General features: G+C 40.8%; 1 protein-coding gene across 10 annotated transcripts in view; it reads right to left on the bottom strand.

Annotated features, from left to right (window-relative positions):
- LOC138784662 (transmembrane channel-like protein 2) overlaps positions 1 to 18,761 on the bottom strand; it is a 169,337-nt gene that overhangs the window by 106,726 nt on the left and 43,850 nt on the right. For 5 of the 10 annotated variants that reach the window (XM_069960302.1, XM_069960303.1, XM_069960293.1 and 2 more), the window contains exons 2-3: positions 18,343 to 18,388; positions 16,128 to 16,200 (exon numbers count right to left, since the gene is read on the bottom strand). In XM_069960302.1, coding sequence (XP_069816403.1) covers positions 16,128 to 16,131 — 4 coding nt within the window. In that variant the 5' untranslated portion in view covers positions 16,132 to 16,200; positions 18,343 to 18,388. The remainder of the gene's footprint in view (positions 1 to 16,127; positions 16,201 to 18,342; positions 18,389 to 18,761) is intronic. The other 5 variants (XM_069960298.1, XM_069960296.1, XM_069960297.1 and 2 more) reach the window with 2 other exon arrangements.

Here is an 18,761-nt window from a genome sequence, read left to right on the forward strand (position 1 = left end):
TCATGTGTATCAGAAGACCTGCACGTGGTACATGAGGCAATATGGTTTGGCCAAATTATATACTAACTTCTGATGTTGGTTTTAAATGTAGCTGAATAAGCTTTCGTGTCAGCCATGGGTGCGATGTACAGCCATTTCTGTCTTTTTGGCTTGTGCATATTTTATGTGTTCTAACATTATTTTTATAATGGCACAAATAATGATCATGATCATTATTAACAGCTGTCATTATCAAAAAACTGCATTTTTTTTTTGCCTAAAAAAGACGTGAACATAGCCTAAGGGTATCTACTGAGGTGAGTCACTCATGCTCAGTTCATTAGCAATCTCCTAATTTTGTCAGTTTCCCTTCTCTGCACATGCAAGCAAGAGGGGTTGTGGGAAAGTGGGTGTTCTTTTGCACAGCAAAAGCAAGGTCACAGTTCAGAAAGGAAATCAGGAAGTGCTGAGATCCATGGGGGACAAGAATATAACAGTGATGTAAGTTATTTTGCCTAAAAACAAATGGGCACTGCTTTACACACACACACACACACACACACATATATATTTGGTACACACATGATTTTACCAAGTTTGCATTGTGGGATAACCCCTATATATGTAAGGAAAGACATCTTCTTAACAGTCCATATAGATGCACAATATACGTTGATTGTTATGTACAAATAACATCTATTAAGATTACTATGACAATGTGAATAGGTTAAGGCAGCTATAGTTATAGCACCAAAGGGCTCCAGTTGGAATTGAATGTTCACATAATAATACAGTTAATGTTTAGATTTAAAGGAGAAGTCCGACCAAATGTTAAAAAATTATATTCTCGTTATGTCTTGGGATCCTGTTCTGTCACTGCTCTGTGCCTACAATTCCCAGTATGCCGCGCCTGGCAGTCTGTCCCCCCTTGTCACGCCTACATTCAGTTTCCCCTCCTATAGAATGGCTCACAGGCAATTTCCCCGCCGCATATTTATTTTGCTAAATTTTACTTTTGATACATTGAAATAACGCATAGTATACAAGAATGTGAAACATTGTTATGTATATAACACTCCATCCACCCCCCCACCCGCCCAATCACTTGCCTGCAGTAATGCCTTTACACACACCCCCACCTCAATGCCTGCCACACCCCATTGTTCACCCATAGCAACGTCACTATACCCCCCCCCCGGTTGTCTGCCCGATCACTTGCCCACCCGCCTGCAACAACACCATCCCACCCCCCAGCTGCTTGATCACTGGCCTGCCTGCCCACAGCAACAGCCATGTCCATGTTGCTATGGGTAAGCAATGGGGCAGGCAGCCGGCCTGGGAGCGGTTGTTGCTGTGGGTGAGCAATGGGGTGGGCTGATGGCCGGGGGTTTGCTGTGGGCGGGTGAGCAATGGGGCAAGCGGCCAGGGGGGGAGAGATCGGGTGGTAGGGCAAATGGGGAGATTGCTGAGGATGGCTGAGGGTAGGGTGATGGTGTTGTTGTAGGCGGGCGGGCAAGTCATCGGGTGGCCCGCTGGATCCCACGCAATCTGAGGAGGGAGGTAGGAGGAGGGAGGGAGTGGATGGCCACAGTCAAGGAACCTGGGACAATTTTGGCTCTACGTCACAACCCAAGATGGCGCCTGTGAACAGAGCGGGTCATGACGTAACAAGAAATATGAAAACTGCAACACTTCCGGTGGGCACAGTGACCAAAGAAAAAGGGTAAGGCCATGGAATCGCCGAGAGTGTATTGATAGGTTACATAACTTTGGATGCACTGATGAGCTCTGAAAAAAATATATCACTTCTCCTTTAAGAAATATATTCGCAAAAAATTGCTGGACTCATATTAGTGCGTCCTCCAATGTACACCTCCAATGTACAGAAAATGAGATTACTAGACAGAATATTGGAAAGCAAATAAGGATGCTTTATATTATTAGTGCAATAAACCATAATAGGCAATACATGTACTACTGTACAGTATATGTAAACAATATACTGTGCAGAGAGAGAGATTTACAACACTATTTCAAGATGACATATACATAAAAACAGGGCTGAATACTTGTGCACTTACCATCCTCCATTATAATTGCCAAACGACTCTTCTTTTTCTTCCCCATTTTAGATGATTTGAGACGCCTTGTGAATAACACTGGGCAGCAGTCAGTTTCTCTACCCAACTGTACTTAATATAATAGGATTTCCTCAGTGTTTTGTTGGCAAAGCATATTACAACTTTCTCTTTCTAAGTCTGGTCCTTGCATTCAGCTACAGCCTGATATATCTACTGATCTCCTTCTCATTTTGACCTGTGCTGCACCTGGGCTATTGGATTACATGGCATATCACTTAATCATGAAGTAAAAGATGGGAGATCAGATGGAGGAAGTTTCTAATGGCGTCTGAATGCAGAATTCATGACTTTTTATCTGTGACTATATTCTTACTAAAATACTCCGGTATCCCTGCGTTAATAACTACAGATAAGGTTTGGGGGTCACATGAACAGATTTTACCGGTGCAGACCATATCATTTTAGAGATAGCTTGAGTAAATATTACGGTAATCTTTACATCCACTGTTATAAGTAATGTTAATAATAATATTTTGCCTGATTAACCTATTAAGTATCAGAAGACTGAGGAGATGCATTTCTACAAAAGCCTCATTGACCCTGTAGAAAATGAACAGTCTAATTGTTGATAAGAAAAACTGGTCTATAGGGAAGAAGAGGTCAGAGGAAAATACAGCACAAAGTAATTGATCGAAAGTATTGCAATAGGTTTAACTTCAGTTATATGCAAAATCACACACTGAGTTGTGCAGTTTAACGAGCGTAGCTCTGATCCATCAGTATAATAGGTGGAATAATGTCTAATTTCATATGATAAAGTAACAGAAAAACTAAGCTTTAGACACAAAGGCCTGCCCTGCATTCATGACTTTTTTCAGGTGACAACAATCTTAACATGTAGATGTATCAAAATATTTTATGGATTTATCAGCGGCAAAAAAAATATTTTATGGACCAAAAGCAAATATTGTGTTTTGGAAAATATTAGCATGCCAGGCCTGGATGGACAATAGTCTTGGTGACAACAATCTTGACATGTCAATGTATCAAAATGTTTTATTAACTTGCAGGGCCTGGATGGACAATAGTCAAAAGGTCTTACATTCAGCTAAGAATCTAAAGAGACTCTCTCTTATTGGGGAAATAATAATAATAACAATAATCATTTTATTTATATGTTGCAGATTCAGCAGCACTTTACAGTTCTGGAAGTACATTGACAAAATTAGACATTACAGAGATACACATGTAACCATCAAGTCAAGCATGAGGACTGAGGGCCCTGATCGCACAAGATTATAATCGATGAGAATTCAATTAATTAAATTTAAACCCAATTTTGTGTTTTCCCAAGGAAAAGTAGTATAATATGCCTCTCAGAGTACTTTTAACCAGGTCAGGTACGCATGTTAGAGCTGATGACTGTTCCAAATTATAAAATAGTAGAAAGTAATAGGAAAGGAAGAATTGGCCTTAATCATGTCATTATTTAAGATATCCATTGTTTAAAAAAAGGGAAAGTAATCTAGAAAGTGGTCGACAAAAGGCAGGTTAATGTTTTTATGCCTTGCATCATTACAACAGCCTGGTGCACTAAATCTGGTCGTTCAACCATACTGTATGGTCAAATAATTGTACTTGTAATTTTAATCCCCTCTGGCTGCTGCACAGTTAAGTAACGTTTCTGCAACCTCTGCCTGGGGCTGCAGCAACATAAATTAACGTGCAGAGGATGGCACAAGCACAGAACCCATGCTCGGATCCCAGCAGTTAATCCTATAGATTCTGCAGTCAGTGTGACTGCAGCATCTATAGGGAGAACAGAGGGAGAAATCACCCTCTGTTCACCATCAGAGTTCTGCAAAGAAATCACAGTGTTCCAATGGCAGCCATGGACACCGGAGGCCTCACTGAGGCCCCCGATATCCTGCTACAGAAGCTGTTGAGCCAATCAACAATAGAGAGAGGAAAGGGTGGGCAGAGAGTGTGGCAGTGCTCTTCGGGTTTTGTTATTACCTGAGAAGCACTGCCCATTCCCCTTTCTCCCTTGTCACTGTTACAAGCTTCCCTGACTTGTCAGCATCTTTAAATTCCAAACGGCTATAAGAGAACCCAATCAGTTCTATCATTGGAATAGAAATTCATATGATGATTCTATTGCAATGACAGAACTAGGGATCTTTATGAACCCATGGCTGAAGTGAGAAATTTGACATGGGCATTAAGGCAGCATTGACCCATGGCTGTGAGAGGGTTAAAAAATAATTTCATTTATGTTCCTTGCCATAATTTCCTGGAACATTTCATTAAAATTAAATATGATACTTCCTTGTAGTACTTGATTGATTTGGTAAAAAAGATAGCCGTCTAAAGTAGCTTGTGGGATCGTTTTGCCAGCTGATTTCAAGTGTTCTTTCTTGGAGTTGTAATTTGTATGGTACATTGTTTCAGAAGAAATGCATCCATTGTCTGGACATTGATATTTTACTTTTCCATTCCTACTTGACAATTTCTTTTGTGCATCATTCTTCACTTGAAAGGTTGCTGCTGCTGAAGGGGATACATTATTAATGAGGAGCAGTAAAACAAATTAATCATGTGTCAAGTATTTGTAAAGACTAAGAACCAACTAACTTTCATATAGTGGCTTCTCTGCCCCTAATGAAGCATATTCCAGAACTGGCTCATCATCATTTTCTATTATCAATATTCTTACAATAACAAGTCTTAAACAAACCAACTTGTATGAAAGGAAAGTGTAACCTAATGAGACAAAAACAAGCAACATGGGTTTTAATTATTGATTCCAGATTGTGTTGCCTCCTCTTGTATTTGTTTAACACAGGTCCATGAGAAGTAATCTGTTGTCTCCCTTTCACTATTCTATGAAGTGTCATTTTGATGTTCTCAATGCCTCTAATTTGGATTTCAAGTGAATTCTATTTAAAGCTTTAATTTGCTAAAATGAAAAAGTTTGCTTTAGTATAAGGCAGATAATTAGACATTTGACATCACTTAAGGTGCCATGAAACATTAGAAAAGAAGCTTGTAGAAGCAATATCCATTTTATAGTGATCCATGTAATTATACACCAGTGATCTATTTTAGCTAGCACTATACGTGCAATGAAAAAATATGCTGTAAAATTATTGAAAAACTTTAGGAAGTCAGTTTTAGAGTTTCAAAGATTAAAAACGGTTGTTAGATTTGTGGAATTAAAATTGAATTCCGTTCATTCTAACTATCACTGAGTATAGATTTACACAGCTAGAGGTTTGTTGTTTTTTTTAGAGAGCCTTTACAAAAAAAAGTCTTTACTATGAAACAAGTCAAGCATGATTTATTGCATTAAATTACATTTTTCTAGATTTTGATATCTTACTATGCTCAACATAGCACATACATTGATGAAGGCTAAGCTAAGGTATTGGGTGTCACTCATAACTATAAGGCCCTGTTAACACAGAGCAAGAGAGGCGGAATTCAGCAGCGGAATTATCCGCTGCGGAATGCCGCCAGCCTCCTTGTCAGTGCTGCATCTCTCAGTGCTGAAGAATGAACATGTTCATTCTTCAGCGCCTAGAGACGCTAAGCAATGCGGCACACGCGCCTTCCATAGAGTGTCATTATAACACGGAGGCTGGTGGCATTTCACAGAGGACAATTCCGCCACGGAATTCCGCCTCTTTTGCTCTGTGTTAAAGGGGCCTAACAAGAACGTATAGACTATGCCGCAAAAGGTTTTCCCAGTCAAAGGTCCTATATATAAGAAGGACATGGCTGAACTGGAGTGGATGCAGAGGAAGGCGACCAAGGTAATAGATGCATTGCAGTACCAAGACAGGTTATCAAACTTGCCGTTTAGTTTAAAAAAGATGTCTTAGGGGGCGATCTGATCACAACGTATAAATCTATGAATAGGCAGTACAGAGATCTTTCTAGTGATCTTTTTATACCTAGGTCTGTAACCATGACAAGAGGGCATCCTCTATGTCTAGAAGAAAGAAGGTTTCACTACCATCACCAAACAGTTATGCCTATTTGCAAAAAGGCGTAAAAAGTAGATTTCATTATGTAAAAAAAAGTCCACCAATGTGTTAAAATAATATACCCTTTTTTTTAAAAAAAAGCATGGTGTCAGGTTATTACGTACAATGTTCCACAAGCCCTTCTTACTGTCATTTTACCTAGAACTCTTACCTTACAACTTATTATATTGTAAACTCCTCCTAGGGTTTCTTCAGTTATTATGAAAATAAATTGTTTTCTTTGCTTTATCTGCTTGAACAGCTTCATGTAGATACTTAACTTTCATTCCCTCTGTAGAATCACTGCTGAAATCCATTATACAGGAGGCGAAGTCCAACCTTTACTGTAATGTTTATCATAGCATGAACAAAGCATGAAATTTAGTGACAAGGGAATAATGAGATTGTATTTATTCTATCTTTGTGGAAAATTCTTGCACTAAATGCAAAATGCCATGAACGATTTCCACTAGAGATTTTGTTAGTCTGTTAAAGGGGTTATTTGCTTTTGAAAATGATTTTTGTTACTCTAAGAACATCCAGGCTTGATTACATAGTAGAATGCATTGAGAAATTGCTTTAAAATATTAAAGTGATCAATGTAAATCAAAATTAATATCCCATGGAGATCTGGATTTTGGAATGATATTCAAAATCCAAGTGGAAGATCAAATAACAGGCTGATCCAACTTTAGTAGTAATGCCTCAAAACAAGGGAATGAGACTCAGTAGTGTGTGTGGCCTCCAAATGCCTGTATGACCTCCCTACGACACATAGGCATGCTCCTGATGAGATGGCAAATGTTCTTCAGAGGAATTTCCTCTCAGACCTTGATTAAAGTATCCATCAACTCCAGGACAGTCTGTGGTGCAACATTTTTTGGTGGATGGAACGAGACATGATGTTCCAGATGAGCTCACTTGGATTCAGGTCTGGGAAATGAGAAGGTCATTCCATAGTATTAAAGCCTTCAGGTATGCAGGAACGGCTGAAACACTTCAGCCACATGAGGCCTAGCATTGTCATGCATCAGAAGGAAAACAGGGCCCACTGCCCCTGCATATGGTTTCACAAGGGGTCTGAGGATCTCATCTCTGACTGGCAGTCAGGCTACCTCTGGTGACCACATGGAGGGCTGTGCGGCACTCCAAAGAAATGCCACCCCACACCATTACTAGCCCACTGCCTAACTGGTCATGCTGAAGGATGTTGCAGAAAACAAAACATTCCCCACAGTGTCTCCAGGCACGTAATGTCTGTCACATTTACTCAGTGTGAACCTGCTCTTATCTGTGAAGAGGACAGAGCGCCAATGTAAAATCTGCCAGTCTCTGCAGGCAGTTGGGCTATAAAAACAATACCGGATGTTAGGCCCTCATAAAGTCTTTTTCTGTTAGTTTAAACAGACACATGGATATTAGTGGACTGCTGGAGGCAGTGCTCCTCCTGTTCCTCCTTACACATAGGAGAAAATAGCAGTCCTACTGCTGGTTTGATACCCTCCTAGGTCCCTTCTTGCCCCAGCTCTCGTTGATGTGCCACCCTGCTGCACTACCTGACCACCTTCTGTGGTTTGTAGACACCACTTCATGCTACCTCTTGGGGTGAAATCACTGACAAAATGCAAAAGTGACCAAAACAGCAGCCAAAAAGGATGAGAACAGAGAAATTGTCTGAGGTCACCTCCCTGCTTATTGCCTATCAATTCTACCTGTTGTCTGTTCAATTTGCACAACAGCAGGAGAAATTGATTTCCAATCAGTGTTGCTTCATAACTGGACAGATTGATTTCACAGACGTTTGATTGACTTCCGTGCAGCTGCAGAAGTTTGATGCCACCCTAGGGAGTCCTAGAAAAATCTAAGTTCAATACCCTTGGGGCCAGCGTGCACGCTGTCATCCGGTTCTCTTCTATAAATGTACACATGGGCTGTTAAGGATTCACGGCATTTCTGGGCCCTGCGGTGTTTGATTGCTACTGGGGGTTTTGCATTTCTTGTCCTAGATAGAGTGAAACACTAACTTGAAAGGCCACCACTTTGTGAGAGCTATTTTGCGTAGCACGATTAGCTACAGCACCACCTATCAGAAACTTTTCAGACTAATTTTTTTTTATTAAATAAATGGTGAGCAAATCATCCAAATAGTGTATTGTCCAATGTTCTTCCTATTTGCTAACCCTATATTGAAATCACACTGCTGACATGTAAGGGCAAAATCCTCAAGATTGTACAGCAGTACGGATGATTACAAATGCCAGCATCATAGAGACTCAACCATTTATACTAAAATGCTGCCAGGTAATGGAAAATGTGCTGTTTTTCCGGGTGTTTCTGGTAACACTCTTTGTACTTTGTACAGTATATTTCACATCATGAAATCAATCTTGGCTTAATACATCCTCCATCCTTAAACTCTGAAATATTAATATTTATCTAAAATATTAACTAGGCGCTTGCACTTATTCTGATTGGTTTATGAATATTATATACTGTGTCCTTTTCAAACCATAAGTCAGCTTCTTAATGAAGTATAGTATCTTAAAGACAAAGCATTTTACTGTTTTCCTGCAATACTATCTAAATAGATACATTCAGGTTACAGCAATAGGCAGATAATCTCAATAAGTATGTTGTAGTTAGTATATTTCTTGGTGGATGGTAAACATGAGGGGATGCAGAAGATGTTCTAGCGCAGGGCTATCTGGGCACAGTAGTGCAAGTGTCATATGGCAGAGTGTTGGGCTAGCAGTACTTGACTACCCTTGCATACATACTTTTACCAATATAGTTGTTCCCTTCTTGCAGTGAGTAGGCAAATGACTTCTAGCACAGTTTCCTGGAACAACCGAAATTTACTGAAAGGTCTTTTATGCATAAAAAAAAAACAATACAACATACAGTTCCTTGTTCACAAGAGGGAGGTAGACTAATAGCCTGAGTTTCGGTTGGTCTGGTCACTTTCCCTCTAAATAAGTCTGCTAGTAGCAGGTAAACTGAAGACTGAGGCCAATGCACACGTCCGTGTCAGATTTTACTATCAGGAAATGCTGATTGTAAGAAGTGCTTCAAGAGCCTTCTGGAAATCATCAGTATTGTCCAATAAACTAATGTAAAAACTAAAAAAAAAAAAAAGTACAGCGCTGCTCTCCCTCAGATTCCTCTGTACTCGAGCTTCCTCTTTCCTCCAGTTTCCTCTCTCCTTCAGCATCCTCTCTCCTCCAGCTTCTATCTCCTTCAGCTTCCTCTCTCTTCTAGCTTCCCCCCTCTTTTCCTGCTTTGCAAGAGTTATTAAATCCTCGCCCTGTCAATCACAGCACCACATTTAAAGGGGTATTCTGGCGATCCCATAAAAAAAATAAAATGCATAAAAACCATAGGAAAATTGATAATTTTCACACTGGTCTATGCCTCTAATAGCCCCATTTTTAAACTTTCACAATTGATTCCACTTTTATCTCATTTGGCTGAGAAACTACATCATCAATCCTCCACCCATCGTTTGACAATTTTCACGTTTGTCTATGCCGCTCATAGCCCAATTTTTAAACTTTTACAATTGATTTCTCCTTTATCTCATTTGTCTGGGAAACTACATCTCCCAACATGCCAATTAACCCCTTAAGTACGGAGCCCAAAATGGCCTTAAGGACCAAGCCAAATTTCAGGAATATGACGTGTCACTTTTTTCATTAATAACTTCGGGATGCTTTTACCTATCCTGCTAGTTCTGTTTTCTCATGACATGTTATACTTCTGGTAAAATTGAGTTGATTCTTACAGCCTAACATAATGAAAAACCCCAAAACAATGTGAAAAATTGCATTTTTCTAACTTTGAAATTTTCTGCTTGCAAAGAAAATAGTTATGTCACATAAATTAGATATTAATTAGCAATATGTCGAATTTATGTTGGCAGCATTTATTAAACTTTCATTTTATTTTTTTAAGATAATAGAAAGCTTCAAAGTTTGGCAGCATTTTACCAAATTTTCAAAAGAATTTCAAAATCAGATTTTTTCAGCGATCAGTTCATGTTTGAAGTGTATTTGAGGAGATTGTATGTTATGAAGCACCCCATTTTAGAAACTGCACCCCCAAACTGTTTAAATTCAATTCCAGAAAGTTTTTTTTAACCCTTTAGGTGAGTCACAGAAATAAAAGCTAAGTGTGTGAGAAAATTGAAAATTTCCATTTTCTTGACAGAAATTATGTTGCTATCTAATATCTCTCATAATAGAAAACCTATTTCCAGAGAAATGCACTACAATTTTTATAGCCCCATATCTGCAGTTTATAGAAATATCCCATATGTGGCTCTATTGTGCTATTTGACTCAACCACAAGCCTCAGATATAAAGGAGCACCTAGTGACTTTTGAAGCCTCCATTACAATTGGCCAATAATATTCAAAGTATCACTTCTGGTTCGCAGAGGCTCTGGGGTGCCAAAACCTAACAAGCACCCCTAAAGGGACACCATTTAGGAAACTACACCCCTCGAGGAATGTATCAAAGGGTATAGTGAGCATATGAACCCCACTGGTGACAGACACAAATGTGGAACAATGTGGCGTGAAAATGAAAAATTAAATTTTTTCCACTAAAACATTGGTGTAACTTTGAATTTTTCATGTTCACAAGGGGTTAAAAGACAAAAATAAACCACTAATCATGTAGAGCAATTTCCCCCGATTATAGAAGTACCCCACATGTGGACACAAAGTGCAAAGCCGACGCACGGAAAGCCTCAAAAGGGAAAAAGCACAATTTGGATATTGGAAGCTGGATTTGGCCAGAATGGAGGACGAAGGCCATGTCGGGTTTGCAGAGCCCCCGTGATGCAAAAACAGTGGAAACACTCCACAAGTGACCCCATTATGGAAACTACACACCTCAAGGAATGTAATAAGGGATATATTGAGCATATGGACCCCACTGGTGACAGACACAATGTGCTGTGAAAATGCTAATTTTAATTTTTTTACACTAAAACTTGGTCTAGCCTTAAATTTTTCAGGTTCACAAGGGGTTAAAAGAAAAAAAACATAACATTTGTAGAGCAATTTCCACCAAGTACAAAAATACCCCACATGGGGACATAATGTACGATACTGGCGCAGTACACGCCTCCAAAAGGAAGGAGCGCCATTTTGCTTTTGGAAGCTGGATTTGGCCAGAAAGGAGGACGGAGGCCATGTCGGGTTTACAAAGTCCCCGTGCTGCCAAAACAGTGGAAACTCCTCACAAATGACCCCATTATGGACACTACAACCCTCAAGAAATGTAACAAGGGGTATAGAGAGCATATGAACCCCACTGGTGACAGACACAAATGTGGAACAATGTGCCGTGAAAATGAAACATTAAATTTTTTATATTAAAACGTTGGTGTAACTTTAAATTTTTTATGTTCACAAAGGGTTTAAAGAAAAACAAACCACTAATCATGTAGAGCAATTTCCCTCCATTACAAGAGAACCCCACATGTGGACACAAACTGCAAAGCCGGTGCACGGAAAGCACAAAAGGAAAAAGGGCAGTTTGGATTTTGGAAGCTGGATTTGGCCAGAAAGGGTAGGACAAAGGGTTCGCAGAGCCCCTGTGCTGCCAAAACGTTGTAAAACCCCCAAAAGTGACCCCAATGATCTCAGGAATCCTCAGCCAAGAACAACCTGTGGGCCATTTTTTAGTTTTTTTCTATAGAGGGGGTGAGCCAGGGGACACTGTATCACCACCGATCCAGAGCAGGAGGATCAAGGGCAGGAGAGGGGGGGGGGTTGGCAGGAGAGGGGAGAGGGTGGCAAGAGAGGGAGCCAGGAGAGGGTGGCAGGAGAGGTTAGTAGGGGAGGGGAGATGGTGGCAGGAGAGGAGAGACTGTGGCAGGAGAGAGTGGCAAGAGAGAGCAGAGGGTGGCAGGAGAGGGAAGAGGGTGGCAGAGGAGGGGAGAGAGTGGCAGGAGAGAAGAAATGATGGCAGGAGAAGGTGGCAGGAGAGGAATAAGGGTTCCAGGGGAGGGGAAAGGGTGGCAGGAGAGGGTGGCAGGAAAGAGGAGAGGGTGGCATAAAAGATGAGAGGGTGGAAGGAGAGATGAGAGGGTGGCAGGGGAGGGAAGAAGGTGGCAGGGGAGAGGAGAGGAGGGGAGAGGGTGGCAGAGGAGGGAAGGGGAGAGGAGGGGGGAAGAGGGTGGCTAGAGAGGGTGGCAGGAAAGACGACAGGGTGGAAGGAGAGGAGAGAGGGTGGCAGGAGAGAGGAGAGGGTGGCAGAATAGAGGAGAGGGTGGCAGGAGAGATGAGAGGGTGACCTGCCAACTGCCGTGATCTCCGTCACGGGGGAAAGTGGAGCTGCCCCCTATGTGAAACATAAAGACGGATGCTGTAAGAAACAGCAGCCATCTTCACCTGATCACCACCCGGTGCCCCCCGGCTCTCCCTTAAGGGGCCCACGTATCGGTACATCATGGGTCCTTAAAGAGTCACTGTCGTATTTTTTTTTTTTTTTTTTTGGCAGAAATCAATAGTCCAGGCGATTTTAAGAAACTTTGTAATTGGGTTTATTAGCCAAATCTGCCATTATCTGCATGTAAAAAGCCTTTTCCCAGGTCCCCCCTCCTTCCTCTTTTTCATCCACTCCAAAAAATCAGAAAATTTGGACTTGTTGCAGGAGTCGTACCCTGTCTGCTCTAGGGAGAGGGGAGGGGGGAGGAGGAAGGAGGGAGTTAGCCGGCAGCAGAAAGCAGATGACAGAGGATTACAGGCACGGAGCTGGGTGACAGCTGTAATCTGAGCTCAGACAGGTCACTGGTGATGGTCAGAAGAGATAACGGGTGAGGGATTTGTAGATTAGCTCTTTGTTGTCCTGTTTTGGTCTTTTCTTTAGCTCTCTCCATAGGAGAACAATGAAGACAGGGGGGAGAGCTTCAAACTGCTTTTTCATGATAAAAATGCATTTTTCGGATAATAAACCCAATTACAAAGTTTCTTAAAATCGCCTGGACTATTGATTTCTGCCAAAAAAAAATTTCACGACAGTGACAATTTAAGTGACAGAATTCGATGACGTACTGGTATGTACATCATGGGCTGTTAAGGAGTTAAACATAGAAAGTTCCAGTGGATATAAGATATTTTTATAATATGTAGTATAAGTGTACACTCATATTTGTAACCACGGCAAACCTTTATCTAAACACTAGAAAACGTACCCGGCGCTGCCCGGGTATAAAGTGTTAGTGTGTTAATTAGATTTGTTCTAAGGTGCCCAGGAGGCCAATCTAAAGGTATTGTTTCATCAGTGGAATTAGTGTATAAGTGTAGTGCATACTTGGAGGGGTTCTGTATACCTACAGTGTATAGTTTTTAGGGGTCCCGCATATCTGTAGTGCATAGTTGGGGGTTGGGGGGGCTGTATACCTATAGTGTATATTTGGGGGAGTCCTGTATACCGGTAGTGTGTAGTTGGGGGGCTGTATACCTGTAGTGTATAGTTGAGGGAGGTCCTGTATACCAGTAGTGTATAATTGGTGAAGGTCCTGTATACCTGTACTGTATAGTTCGCGGGTTCTGTATACCTGTAGTAAATAGTTGGTGCTGTATACCTGTAATGTATAGTTGGTGGAGGTTTTGTATACCAGTAGTTTATAGTTTGAGGGTCCTTGATTCCTGTAGTGTATAGTTGGTAGAGGTCTTGTATACCTGTAGTATATAGTTCAGGGGTCCTGTATACCTGTAGTGTATAGTTTGAGGGTCCTGTATACCTGTAGTATGTAGTTGGTGGAGGTCCTGTATACCTGTAATGTAGAGTTTGGGGGTCCTGTATACCTGTAGTATAGAGTTGGTAAAGGTGCTGTATACTTGTAGTATAGAGTTGGTGAAGGTCCTGTATACCTGTAGTGTAAAGTTTAGGCTCCTATTTACCTGTAGTATATAGTTGGTGGAGTTCCTGTATACCTGTAGTGTATACTTTTGGGGTCCTGTATACCTGTAGTATATAGTTTGGGGTCCTGTATACCTGTAGTATGGAGTTGGTGAAGGTCCTGTATACCCGTAGTGTATAGTTTGGGGTCCTGTATACCTGTAGTATATAGTTGGTGGAGGTCCGGTATAGCTGTAGTTTAAAGTTTTGGGTTCCTGTATACCTGTATTATAGAGTTGGTGAAGGGCCTGTATACCTGTAGTGTATAGTTTTGGGTTTCTGTAAACCTGTAGTGTATAGTTTTGGGGTCCTGTATACCTGTAGTGTATAGTTTGGGGTCCTGTATACCTGTATTATAGAGTTGGTGAAGGTCCTGTATACCTGTAGTGTATAGTTTTGGGTTTTTGTAAACCCGTAGTATATAGTTTGGGGTCCTGTATACCTGTAGTATATAGTTGGTGGAGGTATGGTATACCTGTAGTGTAAAGTTTGGGGGTCCTGTATACCTGTAGTATAGAGTTGGTGAAGGTGCTGTATACCTGTAGTATAGAGTTGGTGGAGGTCCTGTATACCTGTAGTGTATAGTTTTGGGGTCCTGTATACCTGTAGTGTAAAGTTTGGGGTCCTGTATACCTGTAGTATATAGTTGGTGGAGGTCCCGTGCACTTGTAGTGTATAGTTTTGGGGTCCTGTATACCTGTAGTGTCCTGTATACCTGCAGGGTCGTATTTACTATTAGGCACCCATGGTCTGGTGCCTAGGGTAGCACCTTGCAGAGGGGCAGTACCCTCCTGTTCAGAAAATCAGGTGTCTTTTTGAGGGGGGTATGGCCGGTATATCCAGTTACAGTATGGTGGTATTGGTCAGGTCTGGTATGGCAGTGTTATTCAGTCACAGTGTGTCGGTATTGGTCAGGTCTGGTATAGTAGTGTTATCCAGTCACAGTATGGCGGTATTGGTAAGGTCTGGTATAGCGGTGTTATCCAGTCACAGTATGGTGGTATTGGTCAGGTCTGGTGTGGCAGTGTTATCCAGTCACAGTATAGTGGTATTGGTCAGGTCTGGTATGGCAGTGTTATCCAGTCACAGTATGACGGTATTGGTCAGGTCTGGTATGGCAGTGTTATCCAGTCACAGTGTGGCGGTATTGTTCAGGCTTGGTGTGGTGGTGTTAAATGTGACGTCTGGAGCTATTACCTACCTATGCTGATGCTAATTGGTGAGTGAGGATGGGGCGTCTTCAGTTTCAGTGCTTAGGGCAGCAGCAGCTGGCAATACTGCCCTGTATACCTGTATAGATGGAGTAGGAGGTCCTGTATACAAGTACTGTATAGATAGAGTAGGGGGCCCTGTATACATGTACTGTATAGATGGAGTAGGAGGTCCTGTATACATGTACTGTATAGATGGAGTAGGGGGTCTACCAGTTATTTCTGTGGATCTGTTGTGAGGCAGCTGGCCCTAGCAACCATTCACATTCCATCTCCCTGTGAAAGTAGTAATCTTATTGGTTGCTAAGGCTCCCAACTGCCAACTGCTGGGCAGCTGCAGCCAATTATATCACCTGTGTGCAGTGTGGAGATTTTCCCATTCATCTCTATGGGGCGCCGCTCTTCCCCCTCCCCCTCCTCTCCTGTACATCTGGCGGGGATGGGACCTTCGCAATAACCTTCCGGGGCAGCCAATGTATCTGTGTGCCAAATTTGGGGTCAAACGGCTCAGGCGTTCGGAAGTCTATTTGGGACAGACAGACAAACAGACAGACTTTCATTTTTATTATATAGATAGCCACAGAAAAACTGGATATACAGCTGCATAAAATAAATGTTTTTATTTACCAACATAATTACAATTACATATAAACAAAAAGAAACTCCAAACTTGTAAACAGCCCACAAAGATAGTCAGGGATAAATACACAGTATAACCATTAAGAGCAGCAACTGCCAAATATATGCTAAATCACATATAGCAATCTATCCAATGTTGTCAGAAAATGTGTATATGTTAAATAACCAGCAAATACCATATGTGAAAACAATGGTTCCTCTATTGTATCTGCCTATATATTATTTCACATGCCACCTTTTGCACTGCTTTCATATCTTATGTATAAAGTAACTCACCCATCACTGAAAACTTGTGGACTTAACCCCAACGCAGGTTTTGCAGTGGTTTGCTTACTCAGAGGCTTTTAATCTGTAGATAGTTGTAAAGAAGAAATTCTGTTCAGGAGGCATAAAGTTTTACATACTGTATTTTGTAGGTACAATGACAATACATTAACTAACTCTCCTGTGGTAACATGGATTGATTTGGGAGCAAGAAAAAGCACACAAATACAATATGTAAGACTACTGTGAATACCTTGTAGAAAAAAAAAAATGAAGCTCAGTTTTACATTTCTTTTCTATAATTTTAAGAAAAAGTAGAATGTAACGCGTTGTGACACATTAAACAAGTTGTCTCTAGATGATATTCTCTGAAATGTGTTCTATGAGAATCTCTTTCTGCTATCAGTATTGATTGCTTTGAATTGGAAGGGTAGTTTGCCTTTCCTTAAAGCGTAACTGTCATTTTAGGGTCATTTTTCTGAAAACATTAAATATCAACAGTACAAGCGATTTTAAGAAACTCTGTAATAGGTTTTATGTACTAAAAGAGTTTCCTTCTGTACTGAAAAAGCAATCTCCCAGCCTCCCCCCTCACATCAGATGAAGCAGGATTTCTGTCTCCATTATGTGGCTATGGAGGGGGGAGGGGCTGTTAGGAGTGACTGAGCACGGAGGATTTCTGCACAGCACAACACCCTGCAATCTTCTCTCAGTAAGTTCATAGATAAGCACTGACCTTTCTGACCCCTGAATCCAGCGTTTTAGGTGCCCAGAGAGTCTACAAACAGCTGACCTTCATGTCACCTCTTCCCGCTCCCTCATCTCCCTCGGCCCCTCCCCCCTCCATAAGGATAGAATGGAGAGAGTAGAGCCCGTCTTCACTGGCTTCTCTGTAATGAAGACGTGTTTGCCTGATAATGCACAGATAAGAAGTCAGGGGGGGGAGGCTGGGAGATTGCTTCTTGAGTACAGAAGGAGGCATTTTTGGCTGATGAAACCTATTAAAGAGTTTCTTAAAATCGCTTATACTACTGATTTCTGCAATAAAAAAAAACATGACAGTTACGCTTTAAGTTGCCATCTAATTTCTCACAAAATCTTGAATATATTTTTTTCAGGCGGATGCGCGGGCAGGTAATGTACAAGCCTGGCAGCAGTTAAGTAGACGGTGGCTAACAGTACAGCTTATCGCAGCTGATATTGTATGTGTGAAGGCATCCCTAAAGAAAATTTTATTTTAGACCTATTTAGAGGAATAGTTGATGATCTAACAAAATCACTTTATTTCCCTGAATATTTGCACTTCTAATGTGGCATCTGCCCAAGTTTACAAAAAGCCTGCTCTGTGTTTCTGGCTCTGATTAGTGATGAGCCACAAAATGTGAGATATTCCAGTGCCCATTTGCAAAACTTTCTGTATGTCTTTGAGTTATTTAAGGTTTTGTGAAATGAATGAAGTTGTCCTGTGGAAATGGGACAGCAGGGAGATACTGAACCTTGTATATCTTCTTACATTGCTTAATTTCAATCACGCAATAGAAAATGTTGTTGTTTTCTTGTTTTTTTTTTTTCATTTGAATGCAGATATGCTTTTGTATTCACATGAGCTTTGAAAAGTCGATCTTCATGGATTTATGTGTTGTTTTTTTCCGAGACTGGATGAGAAAAAAAAGAATGTCTCTCTGCTAAAGTAACATTGTGAGCATTTCTCTAGCCTGTTGTTTTATAAACTTTAGCACATCTACTTCTAGTGAAACAAAAGCAGACTCTGCGCTCACTTTTTGGTACTAAGGGTGGGAAACATTTCTTCTTTTATCACTGCCAACAAAGAGTAACTTGTGCTGATCTTTAAAGCATATTTTGACACAGGGCTGCAAGATTAAAAGTTGTTTTTTAGGTCAATAACTGCATCACCTGCCGAACAGACCCAGGACAGATCTTGTATTAAATGCAGCTATCTGTAAGTCCAAGCAGTGTTGCGGGGCAGATTGTGGGTACAGAGTCGCTTTAAGAAGCCAAGACAGTATTATCATAAATCCTATGTTAAAGGGTCTTCATAAAAATATACTAAAGAACCTCACTGCAGAGATAGTCCAAGCAAAGAGACCCACCAAATATAGAATGTTTCATAAAATCTACTTTTACATTACTGAGAAGAGGCACACATGAAAAAGACACATATCATTACAAAAAGTCTAATCAAGCTACATATCCTAAGAGATCTTACCTAATATGCAATCAATTTTGTTAGTGTTTTCTCCAGTGAATCTAAACTAAACAAAATAAAAAATAAATAAATAAAACTAAATAAGTTAAATACTTCTGAACCGATACAGTGGTGTGCCATTTGGTGTGAAGCATCTAGAACTGACTGTTCACTAATTGCCCACAGTGAGCTTTTACAAACATGCCATATTTCCCACGCTGTGTTAGTTTGAGCTCCTGCTGTATATTAACCTGAGAAAACACAATGAGACATCACAGGGGCCTGACTATATCCAAATGTACTACATGCAACTGATTACAGATTTGATAATGGTTTCTGGCTTATATTTGTAATTGTATAACTAATTGCAGGAGGCTAAGTTTTCATTACATGTCTGCCACAATTATTTTATAAAAACATTTAGGACTACTACAAAAATC

This window comes from Dendropsophus ebraccatus, chromosome 2 (assembly GCF_027789765.1).
Source record: "Dendropsophus ebraccatus isolate aDenEbr1 chromosome 2, aDenEbr1.pat, whole genome shotgun sequence".
In the NCBI taxonomy this organism is placed as follows: Eukaryota; Metazoa; Chordata; class Amphibia; order Anura; family Hylidae; genus Dendropsophus; species Dendropsophus ebraccatus.